The following is a 21488-nucleotide window of genomic DNA, read 5'->3' on the forward strand; positions in this document are numbered from 1 at the left end:
TTAGGTAAAGGTTGTAATAAAATTATTGTATGTCATGGTTGAACCTTACATCAATCACTTTTGACATATGACATCCTAATGCCATATTGTTCATTAAAGAAAGGAAATCAATCAATTCCAAAGGAGCTTGCCATAATAAATTAAGCTCACAACATGAATCACTACATGATTCCTCGCCACAAAAATGATCATTATTTGGCAAAGGAAATGACAGGAAGCACACATGACAAGGACAACACAACACCACATTTGTGTACCTTTGCCATCTGGGCTTGAATTCCTTTATTCTTCAGGGCTGTCACTGCCTTTTGTGCAACAGTAGGGGACTCGAAATCCACAAATCCATATCCTGTTGGAATAAAATGATTTATTATTCTACTCCTGCCAGTAATTAGCATTTTTTTCTAATGATAAATGTGGCTATTAATCAAGCATAAAATGAATAAATTAGTCAACTAATGGTAGGTTCTTTCCTTTGTTGAAATTATGTTAAGTTGTGCTGCCTTGCTTACTTTTGTACATCAGTTATTTCATATGCACTGATTATCAGTGCAGTACATATTATCGTGATTTTTATTATACATCATTGGTTACAAATGTACGTCAAATTTGCAGAGCAGCCATTTACATGTAGTTAATTACTTTTTCTGGGCCTCAGAAATTCAAGAAAAATGTAAACTAGGACCAAGAACTTGAGCTAAAACTTGCTAAAAAACAACAATTTTATACACTAACCTTTACATTTATTAGTGTTCTTATCTAGAATAGCTTTTGTTGAAATAATATTTCCATATCTGTGGATGAGATAATACCACATTGTGCAATCAAATAAAAAATACATAAGAACAACATAAAATAATATCTTAATTGGCCACTCCTTGAAGAGGCTTTGCAGGATAAAATAATAATACAATTTACATTGCAGAAATTTCATAAAAAGGTTCAAATGTGCTTAGCAACAATTGGATATGACAAAAGAGGTAAAAAAAAAAGTTAATACAAATTTCTAATTTAAAAAAGAACTTCCTAATGATAAAAATGCTAAATAATAGAAACAACAATAGCAACAATTTTGGCAGTTCCTAGATAAAAGATAAATGAAGATAAAAATCCTAAACAATTTTCTCATATATTTCTCATAAAAACGATAAATAAACAGGGTGTGATTTTTTTTTAGTTTTGGCACTTCTGATTTTAAATGACAACATGACCTACAATTCATCATAATCCAAGCTATTGGAGTCCAGAAATAGACAGATTTGGCTAACAAGTTTACATCCCTATTGCCACCCGATTCAGATCATGTGATGACTCATTTGGGAGGTTACAACTGTTCTGTTTGCGCATACTCCCATGCAATCAGTTGTATGTGGCAAATTGCACAATTGTAACCTCCTAAATGAATCATCAAGTGGTCTGAATTGGCTAGCAACAAGGATGCAAACACATCAGCTAAATTTGTCTATTGGAGTTGGTATTTGTAGGAAGGCTCTAGTTTACTTTCCTAGTCCCATATATCTGAACAGGTTATCAAGCCCTGCCCATGTCACTAACCTGCTACATAAATTATTTAAATCTTCATCAGTGGTCCCTGGAGAAAGGCCTCTAATGTAAAGGTTAGTTTTGCTAAGTTTCTCTTCAGATTCATCTTGACTATCACTAGCTGATAAACTTCTCTGGCTGGAATTTGGAGGTGGACTACTTGGTATGCTGTATGCCTGTAAAATGGTCAGAATACATTCAATTATTATTTTTACAATAACTGCGGAAATTCTTGCGCGCTCATTGGCTAATTTTCATTGTCAATAAGCGGACAAATGCATGAATTTATAGTTTATGCAATGTGTCAACAAGTGAGAGCAGACAATTTTTCAATTTGTCATCATAAAAAACAAATTGACCTCAGTTTTTCATGCATTTGTCCTGTTACTGACAATGAATTTCATCATAACATTGTCAAAGTAGTCTGCAGATCCACTCAGCTATCGCCCTGCCACTTTGACAATGTTATGACAAAATTTATGATCAATAGCAGGACAGATGAAAAACAGGCATTAATCTGTTAAATGGAAAGTAGTCTTGAGGTTATTCCAAATGTTCTAATTGGTTCTTTCTTGAGATCATTTCTATAGAAACGGTCATAAGCCGTGTAATTTTTTTTTTTTTTGAAAGCCAGCAAATTGAATGTCAAGCACAACCTAACTGCCATATAATAAAATACTGACTAACCTTGCTTGCTTGAGCTGTACTAGCAAATATTGGCCCTTGGTCATTTTTGTATGGACCTTGCTTTGCTCGGTCCGTACTGCCACAACTTCAGGCCAATATTCCCCATTACAAGGTTAATAAGAAACTTCCCACAGATGATTCTTTTGTTCTGGTGTGCAGGATGTTCAGGGTCGGATCTAAGGGGAGGGTGCAGGGAGTGTGCCCCCCTCCCCCCCCACCTGAGATGAAGCCTTCTTCACATTTGCATTTAAAATTTGTTTACCTCACCAACCAGTTACACCAGTCCTTAGTGGTGCACCCCCTCCTAAGAAAAATCCTGGATCTGCCCCTGATGTTTGGCACTTATTTGAATGTAACACTGTACATGTACATGCAAGTTCCAAAAAGGCTTTTGAAGCTTAATGGTAGAGTACCCTGTCTATATGCTCAACACCATGGGTTTTACTCCTGTTACTGAGGAGTTTGTCAAAGTTCTAGGGAGCTTCATCAATGTATAAACTTTATTAAATCGAAATTAAAGACTCATCTTTTTAAACTTATATTAGGAGTAGTAGTTGTAATCTATGTATGTATAAGTTTGATTAACCTTAATAATATTCCTTTCAATTAGTTTCAAATCTTACTAGACAAGTTTTGAAAATTTTAGATTTCAGTGTAACGTGCTTAGGACAACAATGTACATGTATAACCACTATATGACAGTTTATTATTACATAAGTATATTAAAATTCAGCATGGCAGTAAGGCCTAGACAACTCAAAGGAAATTGAATGAGTATGTTTATTTATTTCTCTTGTTTGCACCTCCAGACTTCGCTATCAAGAAAAATTTTAATATATCAAAAGTAGTCTATATTTTGTAGCCCTTTCCAATGTAAATTAAATTAAAACCTCAATTGCATAATAGTAAATTAGGCAATACAGTGAACTATCTATTATTAATCAAGAATTCAATGGAATTCCATATGTTGTATCATTCCACTGAAGACAGACTAATAACCCTGTCCTTGTATTAATATATACTCTTGCTTTCATTAAGACATATTCCTCAAATTTAAAATAAAAATTTCTTAGAATTAAATTCAGCATTGATACATAATGTAGACCAGGTCTTGGAGAATACTAGACAGTCTGGAAAGGGTGTCCATGATGCAGTTTGATAAGTATGTCAAGTCTGAGTTCAATGGCAATAATGTGTGAAATCCTATATTCAAGTAGTTTTAATGAATACCTGAAAAATTAAGAGGATTTTCAAGGATCTTTAATCGAAATTTCTATGATTTTCTTAAGAACTATTATATTTTAGACTTTCAAACACCAGGGCTCAAAATAATTTTGAACGGTGGCCAGTCGTGTTGACCGGCCAAACCAATTTTAGTTCGGTCATGTCTCGTTTTTGACCAGTCAAAATATTGAAAATATTTATTTTGAAGATTTCCTATTAAGCCAAAACTATCGCCTCGTATGCACAAAAATGTGTTGTTAAAGAGCATAAAAGTTGTAATTGCTAAAGGTATCACTTAAATATGTTCACCATTTGCATTTCCACATGCAATGGCCTCAGACTGCATTCCACATACATACATGCAGTGGAACCCTGTTAATACTTCCACCTTCGGACCATGGAAAATTGGTTGTATTAATGGGGTGGTCGTATTAAAGGGGTTCTTTGAATAAGAAAATGACTGACTGAGCTTTTTTTAGGTCAGAACAAAGTGGCCATAATAACGAGGTGGTCGTATTAATGGGGTGGTCATAAGGCGGGGTTCCACTGTACAAACATATAATTTTTGTTGAGGCAGGTCAGTTTGCAGCAACCTAAAGGCTGGTGTGGACCTGCCACACATACCAGCCTTCCACATACATACATACACACATACATACATACATACATACATACATACATACATATAATTTTTGTTGAGGCAGGTTGGTTTGTGGTAACCTAAAGGCTAGAGTGGACCTGCCACACTCTCGACATAAAACTTGAAATGCAGGTCCGGTAGTGATAACAACAATCAAAACTCGCTATATTATTTTTATTAGAAATGCTCATTTAACCGAAGTTACTCTGCGCATAGTTTTATATTAATTTACGACTTACATTGGATGCGATTTTGGTTGTAAACACTTTGAGTTTCTACCAAACACTAATAGGGCTGCATAGCCTTGTGCTACAAGTGAAAGATCGCTGCCTTTGCTTGGCATGCTCGGTTAGGCTCGGTCAGCATGTAGGAAATACAAGAAACGCCAATGGCTTTATAACAACTGTGAGTTCTGTGAAGAAAGGATTTGCCTCCTTGACTTTTGGATATCTTTCAATGTATCATGTGAGACTAATTTCCTAGTTCAAGCCAGCAGAATAACCTAAATAACTCTCGAGGTTAGATCTCACTTAAGTAAAACCGATGTTGTCCGTCTCATCTGTACTCTCCTATTTTGTAACTGCAAGCTGCTGAGATATTTTATGATTTACTGTTTATATTTTCCAGAAATAAAGCAAATATTTTTTTTCTAGTTTATTATTTGAAAGCCACATACGTGACCGGTCAAAATGACTGCCAAACCCAAATTTTGTCCGGACAAATAGTCATCTTGGCCGGACATTGTCCATTGACCAGCCGTTATTTTGAGCCCTGAACACCTAGAAAACTTAGTATTCCTTAAAATCAAATTAGCACATAAATTTAGGCAAATGTACAGTTCATGAGAAAAGTCCTCAGAAGCCTAGACTACTGTTTTCTTGTATGTGAAATAAGTACATTACGCAAATACCATAATATGCTACTTTTAACAGCATTGTACACATACATGCTTTGGAAAAATATATTCCAGCCTCCCATTAAGGGGGAGTTAGAAACTTAATTTTCATATCATTTTCTGAACAATTGTTTGCTTATTCTTTTTGAAATGGGTACCTAGGGACAGTTGTTGAATCAGACAATGAACCTCACATAACCTGATGGAGCTGTAAATGTCTGCTCAGCAATTATATCATGTTTCATATCCGTCAAAATGTACTTAAAAAAGAAAGTAGAGAAAATAATCACTTCCCAATGTTTGCTAACATTAAGGTTGCTAGACTGCCGAGTATCTGGTCACCTGTTTTTGTATTCTTAAGATCTAACTGAAGTTTTAACAGCCATTTAAATACTACTCTTACTGGTAGAAACAAGTGGAGATTATTTTATCTCGAGTCTGCCTGCATGTTAGGTCATCCTGAGTAGCCACAGGAACAGATCAGACTTTGTTGTCACCCAGACAGGAAATGGTAGACTACTGTAAACATGAGATTACATGACCTACTCAAATGTCTAACCTCGATTTCCTGTTGGTTGTTTTACTTACAGACCTTTGGCATTCGCAAAATGTAAACAACACAGTCTTTTAAGTATGTCTTAACATGTTGGGATATCCCCAGTTCCTAACATAAATAACAGTTATGTGCTAGATGAGCTAACAACTACATGAGATAGCATGCAAAATCTCATTATGGTACGGCTGATTATTGAAATTTAGGTGAGGGCCACAGGTTTGTCAGTCCAAGAGTGTAAAGTGTTTTCCCTCAATAAATAAATAAAGTTATTATGCCCCATAATCCAAAGCCAGCAGTTTTAGTCAATTTAAACCATTGCTAATCCGTTACATAGCAGTATTTGATGACGTTTCCCTCACATTCCATGCAAGCAAAGATGACCTCTGGGCTGTTGAATTATCAGCTTGCCCAAAGGCCAAGCTCTAAAATCAATTTTCGTGCTAATGCAATGTCATTACTGCCTCATTACAATAGTTACTATTTATTAATTAAAGGACCATCATTTTGTCTGGGACATCAAAATACGAATTATTACAAATGCCACAATCAGTTTCTGTTTATCGTCAAAGAGGGATGCAGAGACTGCATAACTGCTACAATCTCCAGTGCAGTTCTTGCTTTAAGCATGCATGGCTAATGCATGCCAAGTTTAATTGCCATAGCTGGCTTTTATCTCCTATTTTACAGTATTCCCTAATTTCTACAGACTCAAGGATTCTTGTCCAGCACAACTTGCTTCTCACTTGGTTCCCATGCCCATCCCACCCTCCATCTGTCTCTATGGTTACCAATTATATCCCACTAGCATTTTTCTACCAGCGATCAATTTGCCTGACTTCTGAAAATTATTCTTTACTGCCTCTGAGCTGTTATGATTGCTCCAAGGCCATAAATGTACTGCATAAATAGTTTTTCTCACTTACCCCTGGATGTGGGTAGCCATACACTGGGGCTGCTGGTGGGAAGCGTGGCGATGTGAATCCTACGTGAGGCCATGAGGGGTATGCTTGCCATGTTCCTGCTGCACTTGTACGAATGTTTCGTCCACCATGGTATGTCTTTTGCTGTTGCTGCTGCTGCAATTGAGTTCAGAGAAACTTTTGCATGTAACAAGATGTATTCCATAGAGAACTGTTAAACAGCACGCAACATAAACTGTGTTCTCAAAATACCAATAGAACATTGGTATTTTAAACCATGTTTGTCTAACTATTCCCTAATATCCATCATATGTACAGGCAGAGACACAGTTTGTGGAAGTTAAGTGTGCTTGGTTTATTAAAGAAGGACAATGCAAGTGGAAGAAATCACCCTCTTGACCACACTATTTCCTGAGTCCAGTGCACAAACCATTAGACCACCATGCCTCAAAATAACACAATATTGACCCTTTAATACCCGGAAGATTTAAATGCAAATTTGATTAGCATGGGAATCTTAATTAAGGAGTTATCATCTCAATGGAGACATTCTGACAATGATTTGCAATCACGTTATCCCGAAGAGAATTATAAAAAAAAAAATACATTTGAACCTCTTTAATACAGACACCAGTGTGAAGCTTACATGTATTTTATGGAGTTAAAAATGAAAGAATTCTGGTAGTGAAGTGTTCATAATACAGTCAAACTTGTATATAACGGCCCTGTATATAGCGGTCACCCTGTGTATAACGGTCACTGAACAACTTCCCAAAAATCATCTCTTATATTTACTGTTAAGTTGACCTGCATATAGCGGTCACCTGTATATAACAGACGCCATCACTCTTTAGACTTCCTGAATCCACAATTTCATTATCTTTTACCTGTATATAATGGTCACAAAATTGGGTTATACAATTAACGAATAATGACAAGCTTTATTCATAAGCTCGTTAAATAGCAGCCACCAAGGCAGAGGTCTCACAAAAATACACATATTAGTACTTAAAACACAATTACTAATACTTGTCATCACCTACATCCGACAAATGCTTGCGGCAGATAACATTAAAGTGTTGTCACTTTCAAACAATAGTTACTGTAAATGTAACAACACAACCATACCACACTGTTTTCACTTTTGTCATATTCCCCTGATTATAACACTGTACTGTACTTATCTGTCTCAAATTGTTGTCAATAAATGTAAATTGAGTGATTTTCCACTTGAAAACGTTGTTCATTAGTTTTCAGTAGACTTTTACTGCACCTCCCTAAAAGTACTCTACAGACATTTTATGGGCCTTTTTATCAAGTTTATTGCGTTGCTGTTACTCATTCTTGTCAACAAAACATAAAATGAGTGATTATCTGCACATAAAAATGCTATTTATTAACTTCCAGGGGAGTTTAAAGCAAACCTGTGTATAGCGGTCACCCTGTATATAGCAGTCACCTGGCCATTTCCCAAGGGTGACTGTCATATACAGGCTTAACTGTACAGACGTGTCTGTGTTATGGAGGTGTCTCTAAGGAGTGGTTTAGTTGTAGATAACATTGAGAAAATTGAATGAATGAATTCAAAGAGTCAAGGTGTCCTTAGCAGGCATATTGTGATGTTTCTTCTCGATACAGTGGAACCTCTGGTTGTAACCACCTCTCCTCAGCAACCAGTTTTCCAAAATACCAAACGTTTCCAAGTCAAATCACTGCATTTGGAATCCCTTGTAAGCAACCACCTCTCGTAAACGGCCACGACCACTTTTAGAGCTAAAAGTTTGACATTTTCTTTTGTTCTTAACCTGCCTTAAATGACCACTTGACAGATAATAGAGCGAAAATTGAATAAGGTTTTGTAACGTTAACACATTCCTGGGTAGTAAAGAGACAGAAATTTCTCAATGGGAAGTACCAGATTTATTCTCAAAATTGACTTTTTACATGAATAAAACATTTAAAAATCAAAAGAAAATATACACATACACTGTGTGCTATCAGTCTTAAAAGAAACCACCTTAAAATGTCTTAAAATTACCATATACTAATAAAGCAAAATTTTGAACCAATATGGTTTAAGCTCTCGTAAGTGACCACCTCCCGTTAGTAACCACCTAAGCTTGACATTTTGGGAGGTCGCTTGCGGGAAGTTCAACTGTATTGTTAAGTATGAGCAAGTGCAGTGAATCACTCCCACCACAAATGCTATTTTCAACCGAAAAGTGTCTTTATCTTTTTGACCAGTGTGTACTGATATTAGCACATTTTACAAGTATTTCAGTTTCATAGGTTCAACCCAAGGGCAGACCAATGGGGAGGGCGCAGGGGGGTGCACCCCCTGAGATGAAGCCTTCTTCTTCTATTCGCTTTTAAAATTTGTTTACCTCACCAGTCAGTTATACTGCCATTCCTTAGTGCTGCACCCCTCCTAAGAAAAATCCTGGATCCACCCCTGAAACCATTACCGTTATTTATACATCTTGGAAGGGAGCAGTAGTATGAGAGAGTGTTTGTTTTGTCCAAGCTGACAACAACAGGTATCTCACCAACCATAAACCTAGACCTCTCAAGCAAAGTACATTTATTTTGTAACCACTAAGTCTTTGTGTCTCCCAGATTAGGGGTAATTTCATGATTACCACTGATAATTCTTGTAAAGAGAAAGCTGAACCTAACCCTACTTACTGTTTTCGGAAGGTTGGCAGGTTGCTTCTTCCTGTTCTGGTTCTGCTGCTGTTGTCTCATTGACACCTCAACAAAACAGAGATTGACAACATTTGAGAAAGCATTACAGGTATCTCTATATCCAACAACACTGAAAGTTCTGAAATGTTTACTCCTTGAGTCCTCATGAAATGACCCCAGCATTTTGATCCAATGCCATCCACATGCATTGGGTAAGAATGTTGGAAGCACAAATCCAACATGTTGGGAAAAGCTTAAGATGGATTCTGCTCAAAGTTCAAGCAATAAGAGCAAAAATCACTAAAAATTTGCTCATAGCACAGTAACTTTTTGAATATTTACTATTTGAAACATCTGACTTTAATTCATTTCTCTAAGTGACCCCTCAATTAAATTTTCAAGCATTATCAAGAAAGTTAATGTCAAACCTCGTAAAAATGCTGAAAGCTCGTTTTTGCCATTTAAATTGCTCGAATGTTGAGCAGAAATCATCTTAAAAAGAGAACTTGTTGAGTGCCAGACATGCTTTGGTTTCCCCAGAAGATGTACCAACAAGACCAAACAAGGTTAGGCAATGGATCATACTTTTGATCAAGGATTCACTCTAGATCTGATCAACTAAATCTTTCAAAGACCACGCAGTAAGTGATGAATTTTTCCAAAAATTTCTTAAGTGTTGATTTAGCTTCCTCGCCCTAGTTGTTCAAAGGATGGACAATGCCATCCAACAAATAAATCACTGTCCAGTGGATACCGTACTGTTGTTTGTTTTGCCAGCACTTGTCCACTGCATAGCGATTTATCTGGTGGATAATGTTATCCACCCCTTGAACAACTGGCCCCAGATGTTTCAATTTGATAACGTTATGACTATCATAACACATGCTTTGATTAAATGACTAGGTTTTGTTTTACATACTGTATATCCCTTTTAAGTCATTGCATTTCAGTATTAGTTCATTGTTATTCTATTACGTGTTGCATTATATTGCCAAATGCATGCATTATTGCATTCTCACTGGGTAGAATCCATGGTTTGAATCAATTTGTATACGGAATCTTATATTTGTAATCGTTTCTCATATTCAGTGTGAACTCGATCACTGTATGTTTGCAAAAAATCCACCTTTCAAAATGCACATCTGTATGAACAAACTTCTACTTCTGGTCCAAGGGTTTAGCCAACAGGAAAATCATTTTTCAAGTTAGTTGCAACACACATTTTTTTTTTTCTTTAATTGAGCGAGTTGCAGATTAGTTAAAGAGCAAAATCAAAACAAAAAGGCAAAACATAATTGGTGATAGTGAATGCCAACTGCTAAGCAATATATATGATATATATTGAAGTTAAAAATTAAGATATCACATTTGTATGTTGTTATGTACACGAATTGTGGAAGAAATTCGAAAGTCAATATCAGAGACTAAAAAATAGATCTTGTTTACATTCTCAAGTTAACTAAAAAATTGTAATTGCAAATTCAATATTTTCATGTTACACAAAAATATACATAAAACCGAAAATGAACTAAGCTATTTTACAGAACTGTATTTCTTTTTTCCAAACTGTGGGGAAAAAAAAAAGGCTCAAACAATTATACATACCATCACACATGAATTCTAGAAGTGGACTTCGTTGAGACACAAATGCATGGGAATATTGAAACCCTACTCTCTAAATTTAAAGATGTTTACTTTGTGTCTTTATGCCTTTGTCCAAATTCACTTAAGGAAATTGTTCTAATGTGGTAGCTTTCTTGAATTTCGGCTAAGGCCTTAGGAAATAGTCATGATTTTAGAGGCAATATTGGCAGTCAGTAAAATGTGACTGAAAATAAGCCGGCGACAAGATTTGTTCAAAGGGCAGGCGTCACAGATTCGTACAAGTTTCTTTTGCACAGTTATATTTAAAAAACGTTCAAAAGAAACAAAATTGAAGCAGTTTGCGTTAAGCGGTCTTCAAATTAGTTGTGTAGTCCTACAGGAGTATCCTACTTGAAGCTTTTCTTTCAAAGCACGAAGTTAATTTTAAACTCTCGATTACGAACATGAGTTGAAGATAGCAACATTTCTGAGTGCATTGACCACTATCAACATTCAACATTTCCTACATTAAAACAAAGCGCAAAACAAGTTACAGGCTCAACTGATACATAAGGAGTGATTTTTTATTTAACAAAACCTTAACCTTCGTAAAATATTACCTGCTCAAAGCAATACGCAGTCAAAATACTTTAAAATAACGATATTCTGTTTATGAGAAACGCTGTCGACATAAGCGGTTTTGTGGCTTAAAGTGTGTGTGGGACATGCTTAAATCAAAGCAAAAATTTATTTGTATAAAAAGATGAAAGAAGCTACCTTAGAACCGTACCAAAAGCTAACTTAATTTCGCGCCAAAACTTGCATCGAGCTCTGCGTATGTTACAAGATGAATGTTAGATTTTGTGTACTGGGCTTGAGATATTCTACACTGCACAAACTGCGGAGGTTCTTTAGGATAAATATGTTTTTTTTCTAAAAATTTTCTTGCCATTTCTGCCGAAAAGCGTACGAAGGTGTGATAAAGCGACTCATGACAAAAAAAATTACACATAATGATAATTTTGTCGAAGAGAAATTAAAAGAAAACAAATCTTCCTTCAGAGAAAAACAACAAAGCTACAACGGATGCCATTTTCACAGACAAAATCGTTCCTAACGTTAACATCTAACGGGGAATTGCCGGTAGAAAATACACTTAACACTTCTGTTCTTCCTCAAAAAATAGCCTGTTACGACGAGAATCAAAATAAAATAGCACTACTGTGAAAGCACTTGTCGACCATACGCTAAAACAATCCACCGCTTCAATGCATTTCGTCGCGACAGAAAAAGAACATCTTCACTGAGCAGCTTTTAAGAAAAAATTTCCGTGCGATTTTCGCTTCACAGTTTTCTAACACTCTGACTCCGGAAACGCGAGTTTTTCTTTCGGCGGGATTCGCGGGTAAACAAGAAGTTCCCGTGACTAAAGAACTTCCGATGTCTTATTGACAAAACAAAATGAACGGCGTCGAAGGTTTGAGCGTAATTTGCAGTCAATTAAATCTCTGGTATCTTCCAAGCATTCCGCTTCAGCAAACATCTGAAAATCTTATCGATCACGATATTCTCAAATTGCTCAAAAACAAAGCAGTAAATTCGCTGCTGGATCCGTAACAAAGGGACGTTTTTGTCATCGGCGGAGATGAAAAGCGTCATCAATACTACACTGAATATAAAACCGTGTACTATAGAATGTAAATTAGCTGCTTTGCGGGCTTTCCGATAATTTCGTTGACGGCTTTGGCAAGTCACGCATAACTTTTTGCCGTGGAAGTTACACTTCCGTCGATCAAACCAGTTTACCGCCGGCGAATGGTTTATTTGACACTCTATGTTATCTAAGAGACCACACGGCAGCGACGGAGTTTTAAGCCGCGCTCCGAAATTTCTACCTGAAAAAATAGCGGCTTAAATTTCGATAGCGCACCAATCGTTTGTTCCTACTCAAAATCAGTCGATTTCACAACGAACCGCGGAGACACTGTCCCTCCCGCTGTAGTAAAATGGTTTTCCTTCCAAAAGGGGAATGAAGTAAACACGACAAGTAATGGGAGTTGTGTTCAACACCCATTGACACGCAAACAGTACAGCTAGCGTTTTTATTTTTGTCAGGCTAAATATTTACTTCATTTACAAAGATCATTCGACGCGGAGAGCCGCGCTAATAGCAAAATCACGCGAATCAAAAGACTTTGACACAACCAGCCGCCAGAAACAAGGGTTCTTTCGCAAAGAATAACTTAGAAGAACAAGACTAAACAGCGAGGTTCACCGCTTACTTTCCTGTACGCGTTAAGCGCGAGAACTACTATACGGAGAACATATGCGGATGCGAGCGTTAACTTTGCGAACATCACATTCGTAACTACGTTTACAAATGAAGGAAATGTCCTCAGATGATATTATGTCGGCTTAAAGAGGCTCGCCAACTCGCGATCGTTTAAATGGCGCAGTGCTCGCTGAGCTCGATTTCAATTCATGAAACAGTGGTTCACGAGGTGAGCTTTCAGTGAAATGTTTGCTACGCACAAAAGATCGTCACCAACAATGCCGTGCAAAATTATAATCTGACCACAGATAAGCACTCGCACAAATCCACGGCCCGAAAATGTGGCCGGCGGAGCCAGGATGTACGTTTTGAATCCTGCATTGTGATTTTGTGTACAATTTGACACCGAAAACGCGGGAATGTAGAGAATTCGCGGCAAGTCAGTGGCCGTAACACGCGAACAAAACCAACAAACATGACCGAGATTTCATTATTCATGAACATGCCATAAACGCAAGCTTTAAAAAAACGAAACCAAAACACGCCAGCCGCCGCGCTCTGGCTTTTAACAGCGCTTTTCTGGAAGAGGCGAAACTCTACGGCCTGTCACATGACAAACGGATGTGGTCTGTTACACTAGAATATCTGTGATGAAGATACCTTCTTGTCATCTCTTTCCTGTCCGTTTTTGTTGCGATTTTCCGCCTCCGCGGCTGACGTTTCGTTGTCTTCCAGCGCTTCTCCTTCTTGTAACTCCCTGCTCGCGTGATCTTGTGCCGCCGCTGGGTCGTGCGTAGTGTGTGAGGCGTGCGATTCACCGTCCTTGGCGTGCGTGCGTTCCTTGTTGCCTGTACGATCAGTTGTCATCGTTGATGTCTCCAGAACTTCAACCAATGAATCGCTCATTATACGCCTACAATCCTACAACTGATCGAGGGCCTCTTCATTCCAGTCGCCCTGAATCTGAAAGGAAACCGAAAAGAGAGTTGCGTCAGAACGACTCAAAATGCGACTACGGCGTTTGGGGCCCCACTTCAGAGCAGGACAAGATACTAGATTTGTTGCCGTACAAGAGGACTTGTGTGATAGGAGCGTGTTTTCAAAATGCGTCTTGTTACTGATTCAAGCTTTACTTCTTGCCGCGATATCTAGCACAAATCGCTTTCCTCCGCGAAGAGCAGTGTCCGTCAATTGCAATGTCCCCGAATGAGGGATCTACGTCTCTAAAACTTCACTTTCTGTGGCTTGGCGAAGCAGGAGCAACTTCGAACGGACGTAAACAAACCAAACACACGTGGCCACGGATGGGTTCCACTGGGTGAACTCTATGTTCCGATCACAAAATGGCTTATCTCCTTTCATAAAAATAAACTACAACGAACCCGGTGCTTTTACCCGTGTTTTGAGTATAAACTGCGTACTGCAATGACATCGATCGGTTCCCAAACGCCTCTACGATCTACAATGCCGTGACGCCATGCGATTTAGTTTCCCGCCCCATGCGCGCTTCATGTAAACCTACTCGCATTAGCTAACCTCTGAACGTCAACTACATACAGTACATGAAACACGCAAACTCCTCGTTCGTGAACTCGACCGCCAACAAATCACAAATTGCTACCTTTTCTTCATCCCTTGAGCACGTGACGCCACTCAGCCAATGAGAGGCCCGGCGGGAAAGCTTTTCAGCGGGGGCCCATAATCGGTAAATGATTTATCGTAAGGAGAGCTAGCGCCATCGAGACGGGAGCCCCGCTGTCGACGAGTGTGGGTATTTATAAACTATCGCCGTAGAGGCCTCTGCTATTGTGCATCGGAGAAACGAGAGGAACGAAGAAACGAACCTTTTGTGCGATTTTCTGCATGGCGTCGCTAAGCTCAAAAGTAGTAGCGAACAATGGAACCCTGTCAGCTGTCAATAAGACTTTGTGTTTGACAAGAGCACAGCCAATGGCATAGTCGCATTTGGTTTGTTTACTTGTCGCTCTCTTCACTCGCAATGTAACAATGGGTAAGCAATTGAATGAACCTCACGCTTCGAAATGGCCCTAAACACGCGGCTTGATTTGCTGCGAGGTATTCGCTGCGTGAAAAGTTCGAAAGTGAATTACAACCGAGCACGCCTTAGTTGCAACTGGCCAAGCGTCTAGTGACCGAGATATAAACTGAGTTAACACTTGTGCTAATCTCGTCACAGTGCATAGGATTTGACCGTGACAATTAAAATCTACCTTTTCTTCAGTTAATAGCGACCTGCAAAACGCTTGTTCTCTTATAAGAACTTCACGTCAAATCCTTTAGACTCCTCTTTGAAGTATTTCACTTGAGATATTGGTGTGCAAATGTCAGAACGATATCCAAAGAAACGCGCCTTCTTTCTCCCCTTCATTTCTGACTGTGGGAACAAGTGAACTGTTCCGAGATGTGTAGCGGACGGTGAAATTTCCTACCTTGTTCGTTCTTCATGTTTGACAGGGATAGGATATGGGGGCTTTGGCGGGTTAAAAGGGACTTTCGGCAGAAAGCCGGCATTGAGAGGATAAAAATCTCTGGTTGGCCTTCTAGAAGATCTCGTAAACAAATTCAAAATAGCTACAGAGTATTATAAGCCAGAGAGATCTATAACAAATGAATGAGGGGGCATTCAGTATTCAAAATATTTTAGCACCACATCGCCCCACGTACAAGATGTAACGAGTTTCGCGCTGCGCAAGTGACATTCAATTTTACCTTGATGTCGCAGCGGTGGGGCCGGTAATCCTTTTTGAAATATCCTTGAGAAACCAGCAGGAAAATATCGAGAACACGTCCAGTGATAAACCGTTAGATTGCAAACGAGAACAAAGAGCGACCCTTTGGAATCTCTCGCTACGCCAGAGTGATTTCGTGAATAATTGATGAAAGACCCTCTTTGAAATCGTTTGATTTCCATTTACCACCATATAAACACACATTAAATATTTCTGAGGTTGTTCTTAGAAGCCTTAGTGCGGATTCAACCAACAGGCTGTGGTAAGAAGACGATAGTTTTACAGGCAAACATAGGAATTGTAGAGATAAACTTTGTGCGAAAAAGTGGAAAAGTACGCGAACTACGAAACGAAATCAGAGAACTCGGAGAAATCATTTAAAAATGTCGTGATTTCGACACAAAAAGAATGGTTTTTCATAGAACCTGTAATAATCTTCACGTTAGTTATATTTAGCACGCCATTGTCCCAGTTTTTTGGAAGGGTTACAAGAGTACAAAATCGTAAGACTGTATCACAAAAAACGAAAGTATTTCTAATGGCCGTTGACAGTTAATCGAAGGTTTCACGCTAAGATTCTTCTCCAGAAGGGTTTATCGGCAAACTCTGTAACGAACTGGTTTTGCTAATGAAAGGTCGATTTTAAATAAGTCTTGACTTTGACACTTTTAGTTGATGTGTTTGTCCTTGTTTCGCCCAAACAAATAAAGTTGTGAGAACTCACTCAGTCGTTAATTTTTATGAACCTGTTAACAGTGGTTATATTTGTCATGAGAATTGACCTTATCTGTCAAAATTGCTAGAGAATTACTAGCAAAATCATCAAATGTAGGTAACCTAAAAAAAAAACACATTGATAAATGCACCAATAGTTGTTCCAGCGAAGTTTTCGTCCTTTCTACGACGTTACACAGTAAAAAACTGTAAAGTCGTTTCAACCAATCTTTCTTGACAATTTTGTTCACAAAATACCAAAAAGAAGAACCATGTTCGAAATTCTAAACAATTCAAGAGCAAAACAAATGAACTCTTCTTAATTTAACTTAGCGAAGTGTCAAAGCACACAATAAAACATCGCCGCGGTAAAGTTGTTCGTCATTGTATTGACGGTACTGAGTTCGTGTAACTCCGTCCACTAATGCTTCTTACTCCTTATGCAGACAGCTTGAAACATAAATAGCTGTAGGCTCAATTCTCGATTATTAAATTCGGTAATTTGGAATGAAACTTTTATTCTACTAAAACAACATTATTCACCTAACAACGAGCGCTTCGTTCTGAAGAAATCAAATGTCTAATTGCGGACCTTTTAATTTATATACTTCATTGCAAGTATGAACAAAAATGACAGATTAACGTCTCCCGTTTGTTAGGCGATTGCTGATCAACCACCGAACATTTACGTTGGGTGAATTAATAAAATTGCTTCAGGGATCACAAAATGTTTAGAGCTATATTAAGTTGGCTTGAAAGAGCGATACAAAAGCCATAAAATTAGCTTTGTACACTATGTAATCCTGTGACGGACTTAAACGTGTGAAGATTCCTTGAATGTCAAGGTTTTCGAGTTTTATACATTTGTTGCGTCTTGAACAAATACTCGCTTAATGTATCGATAGGACAGGATGTAAAAAAGCAACTTATCAAAACTCAAACGAAGATATAATTAATGAAACGATTTCACAAAGAAAACAATCTTTAAAAAAGCTGGAGCAAAACTGCAAAGCTTTCCTTTTATTGATCATGCTATTCGCAAGAATAATAAATTCTTCGTGTCACCCTCAAAACAGGGCAGGCAAGTAAAAGAAATTTGAAATGCATTCTCATGATCAGTTTTGAGTGTCACTGAAGAATGTCTTTGAAAGGTAACTTTTTCTAGTTATATTTGTTATTAGCTTCATGAAAAAACTCAGTTAATGTTTCATTACAGTAGGATATAAAAAGGCGAGTTGTCAAAGCGCAAATGAAAATGTATCCATTAAACAGATTTCACAAAGAAAACATCTTTAAATACGCTTGTGTGAAACTATAAAGTTGTGTGTTTATCGTTCAATACTTTCTGTACAAGTAAATTCACAATTTAAATTCTTCAACTCACACAAAAAACTATAGCTTTGGAATCAAACAGGGTAGGTATGTAAAAGAAATTTGAAATGCATTGAGACGAAAAGAACTTGTCCACTTTGTCCTGTATTTTACAGTCTTCACAATGCTTCACCACGCTAAAAACTTGTCAACTGAAACACCCATAACATGTACACCTTTTGTTTCATGATATAGCTCGGCAGAAACGCTCCTTTTTGTATGTATCGAGATATATATCAAGCTACATCTTGACTCTATACAGTTAAGTCATTCAAATGTACAACCCCCGCAACCTAAAACTGAAAAATTCAATCTACATCTTTCCAGACTTTGTGCCTGGTTGACAATGGAAATAACACACTGTAGGCTGTTACACTTCGTCGTGTTGGTGTTCCGTTGATTTGTACACAAAAACCTCGTCGATTTTTAAGTGCAAGGCCGCGCCAAAAACCCGGGCAGACCCCACATTGAGCTCGACTAGACAATTCAATCACGACTCCATCATCAGCCAAAGCTACAGAGTACATGCATGCGAGAAGATACCCTACACTCGCATTGTCACCGAAGAACTCCTAGACTAACGCAGACATAAGCTCTTGGCTTGCAGCTATTCTGCATTTTGCGATTACGATCACAGTGCTAAAGTACTTCTCTTAGCTTGGGCCAACTACAGAGGCCTAGAAAAATAATGCTTAATAGCTTGCGTGTCGAAATCTGATGAAATTCGCAACGAAGGAAACTTTTCAGCGGTGTATTTCACCCGGGTAAAGTGCAGAAACATTTTGTCTGGTTTTTCTGAGGAAAAGCGACCTTTTGTCATTTTGATGGCGGAGAAGTTTTCACGGTGTACTATAAAAATAAAACATATTTTGCTGAAAAGTGATAATCTTTTCATAATATCCAAGTAATGAAATAGATGGCACTATTTGTGCGAAATGTAACCAAACAAGCATGGCTTGTAAGAAATAATTTTAACGAAGTGTTATTAATAATATCGTTAATAACCTAGGAATATTAAAATAACTTGGCTTTTTTGTTGGTTGCCGAGGACTTGTGCTGTGAAAAAAAGTCAGGTAATCATGTAATAGAAATATGAAGTGAATAATCTTTTATGCTTCCTACATAACTAAGTATCTTTACCAGATTATAACGTATTAACCTTTCATGTAAAATTCAAGTCTAGCTTCGGATAAAACTATATTTGTCGTAAAGGGAGGTGTTTCAAATAATCAGACGGCTCATGGCAAGAAAAGAGATTGCCTACCTCCCGTTGGCTTACAATTTTTTCCGGGGTGCTACATAGCAGTATGTGTAGCTTCTTCTGCAAACTGCAAGAAAATCACTGGTGAACTGAGATACATTGTAGTTAAACCCGCGATAAACTTCTCTTCTCTGATGGACCTAGCGTGTGTAGCTATATACAAGAGGCGATTTATCGTTTGTTAATCATGTTTGTTTTAAACCACGTATATTTTTGCATAAAACAGACAAAGTGAACTTAATATGAATACATTGGACTAAAACAGGACATGGACGAAAGTCAGAGAAAGATCACCCAGACGAAATGGTCACTAGATTTTTAAGTCAAAATGTCAGTACTAATGCTAGTTTGAAAGCAAATTCAGCGAGTGAGCTTTAAGCACCTGATCAAGTCGTCAAAATAGATGTTGCTTGTATGATTCTTGGTAGCAACGTGAAGGTTAGAAAATACACTGAGTTGTGAACACACTGACCTCGGTCACCTCAAGAAAGGATCGTAGATTGATAATTTAGCTACAAACTAAAAACAACGATATCTTGTTGTCGAACGAGGCTCCTGTTTTTTCGCAAACGCGACCAACAAAGTAGCTCTTGGGTTTGGTTCAAGTACGATGCGAGCTGGTTTCTCCTGCGAGCGACAGACCAGTGTGACCTATCCACGTGTTTGAAGCCACGGTATCAACAATTTACTCAGCTTCTCCACACACAACTAACCGCAAGTTTCAAAGACGTCGGTTTATCACGAAAGCACTGTACACTTAATTTTAGTAAAAGTCAACGAGAACCATCTTTTAACTTGAAATGTTTTCCATAAAGAGTGAACGCAATAATGGTCTTTCTGGAGTTTCAACGCGCTTTTGGCACGAGAGACAAAGACGAAAAGCAAACGGTACACAAGAGCCATTTTGAATACTCGCTCATGCAATCAGTGAAGGCACACTTGATCCAAATTGAAGTCGCTTTGAAGTTTATCTATGCGTTTGTTTGAGGCAAATACAAAAGCTATGAATTTTCGTGAGATGAAGGATTTTATTTCCTCGGTCTTTGTTTCACGCGGAATCAAGCCACGGGAAAGCACACTCGTTTTAATTCAGTGATCTGTTAATTTAACGCAGTATTTGCAATGTCCTGACTGCAACAAGTGCTCTTGCTCCGTTGAAGTAATTTACTTCAGTTCGTTTACTTGTTAGCTAACAGTATTTTCTCTCGAGTTCTCTGGCACAACTTCATCTGGCATTGATCTGCGTGTCGCGTGGTGTGAACCGTAAATGCGTCGGACAAAAGAGTGAAGCCAGATAACCGTGACAGAGAAGTAAGCTTACCGTTTGCACGAAATTTACCTAAACAAACTCAAAATCAGCTCTTTGCAGACAGAAAGCCTTGCACAAACAATGCACAGAGTCGTAAGAGCGGCCCGCAAAATAGCCTTTTAATACACGATCAAAACTTGAAGGGGCCTCTCGGGTTAACATATTTGTTTTTTCATGTAGCTGCATTCTAATCATATTTGGCGAGAACATAAGTAGTGTTTTCTGTCGGACATAAACATCGCGTTCAATCCGGAAAACTACACAAAGTGATTACAAGAGCACACACTGTTAACAAGGGCTAAAGGAAGCCACTCGTTCGTAAACGGAATCACCGCAATTTTCGCGCCTAAAAGAATGAAATTGACCGAAGGCAATAAAACAATGCAAGTCACGCTATGAGGAGTAACAAAGTTTGCGTCCAAGTGAATAAATTGATTGTGTTCCTCGGCGAGATCGCCGTTGCCTGCTCAATTCAATCAATGGAGTTAAATATACGCGCCACTCAACCATCAGTACGATACGACCGACTTCGCAAAACAACACCGTGAGCGCGCGATTAAAAAAGCACTTGCCTTGCAACGCCATTCGTTAACATGAGTAGTACTATACAAGATGTATGTACGAACTCTCTCTCGTGTGGTAATAGGCTTCCTTTCTCAAACAATGGTTGAGATCTTTGAGGACCCGCACGCGATCAAAACTCATTAGCCTATGGTTGCACCGTTTATCACACTCGTGCGAGCCCGAGAAAGTTTTCTTACGATCGCATCAAAGCAAACTGAATTTTTTGAAGCAGAAACCCGAGGAAACGAGAAGTGTATCTAATCGTAGGTGCACCTTTTGGCTCCTCTTCTATTTCAGATCGGCCTCACGATTTTGCACGCTACTGACTGCACTTGACCAACGCAAACTCTTCCCAAAAAAGACTTCAAATCGAGAATCAAAACGAACTATAAGTATTGGTTATTCCCTTAACGTGCTTAAAAGCGAACCGAAAAAATTACACACGGCAATACCTCACGCAAGACGTTATTGGCAAGATTACCCTGTTGGAATTCCACAAGAGATATTTGTTTAC

The 21488-nt window shown here is 38.2% G+C and overlaps 1 protein-coding gene across 11 annotated transcripts in view; it reads right to left on the minus strand.

Annotated features, from left to right (window-relative positions):
- LOC145487253 (RNA-binding motif, single-stranded-interacting protein 2-like) overlaps positions 1-21488 on the minus strand; it is a 54531-nt gene that overhangs the window by 16051 nt on the left and 16992 nt on the right. For 6 of the 11 annotated variants that reach the window (XM_081465984.1, XM_081465987.1, XM_081465983.1 and 3 more), the window contains 6 exons: positions 13666-13968; positions 9150-9215; positions 6468-6620; positions 1555-1718; positions 736-794; positions 258-349 (listed from right to left, as the gene is read on the minus strand). In XM_081465984.1, coding sequence (XP_081322110.1) covers positions 258-349; positions 736-794; positions 1555-1718; positions 6468-6620; positions 9150-9215; positions 13666-13911 — 780 coding nt within the window. In that variant the 5' untranslated portion in view covers positions 13912-13968. The other 5 variants (XM_081465990.1, XM_081465991.1, XM_081465988.1 and 2 more) reach the window with 5 other exon arrangements.

The sequence above is a fragment of the Orbicella franksi genome, chromosome 5 (genome assembly GCF_964199315.1).
Source record: "Orbicella franksi chromosome 5, jaOrbFran1.1, whole genome shotgun sequence".
Taxonomy (NCBI): domain Eukaryota; kingdom Metazoa; phylum Cnidaria; class Anthozoa; order Scleractinia; family Merulinidae; genus Orbicella; species Orbicella franksi.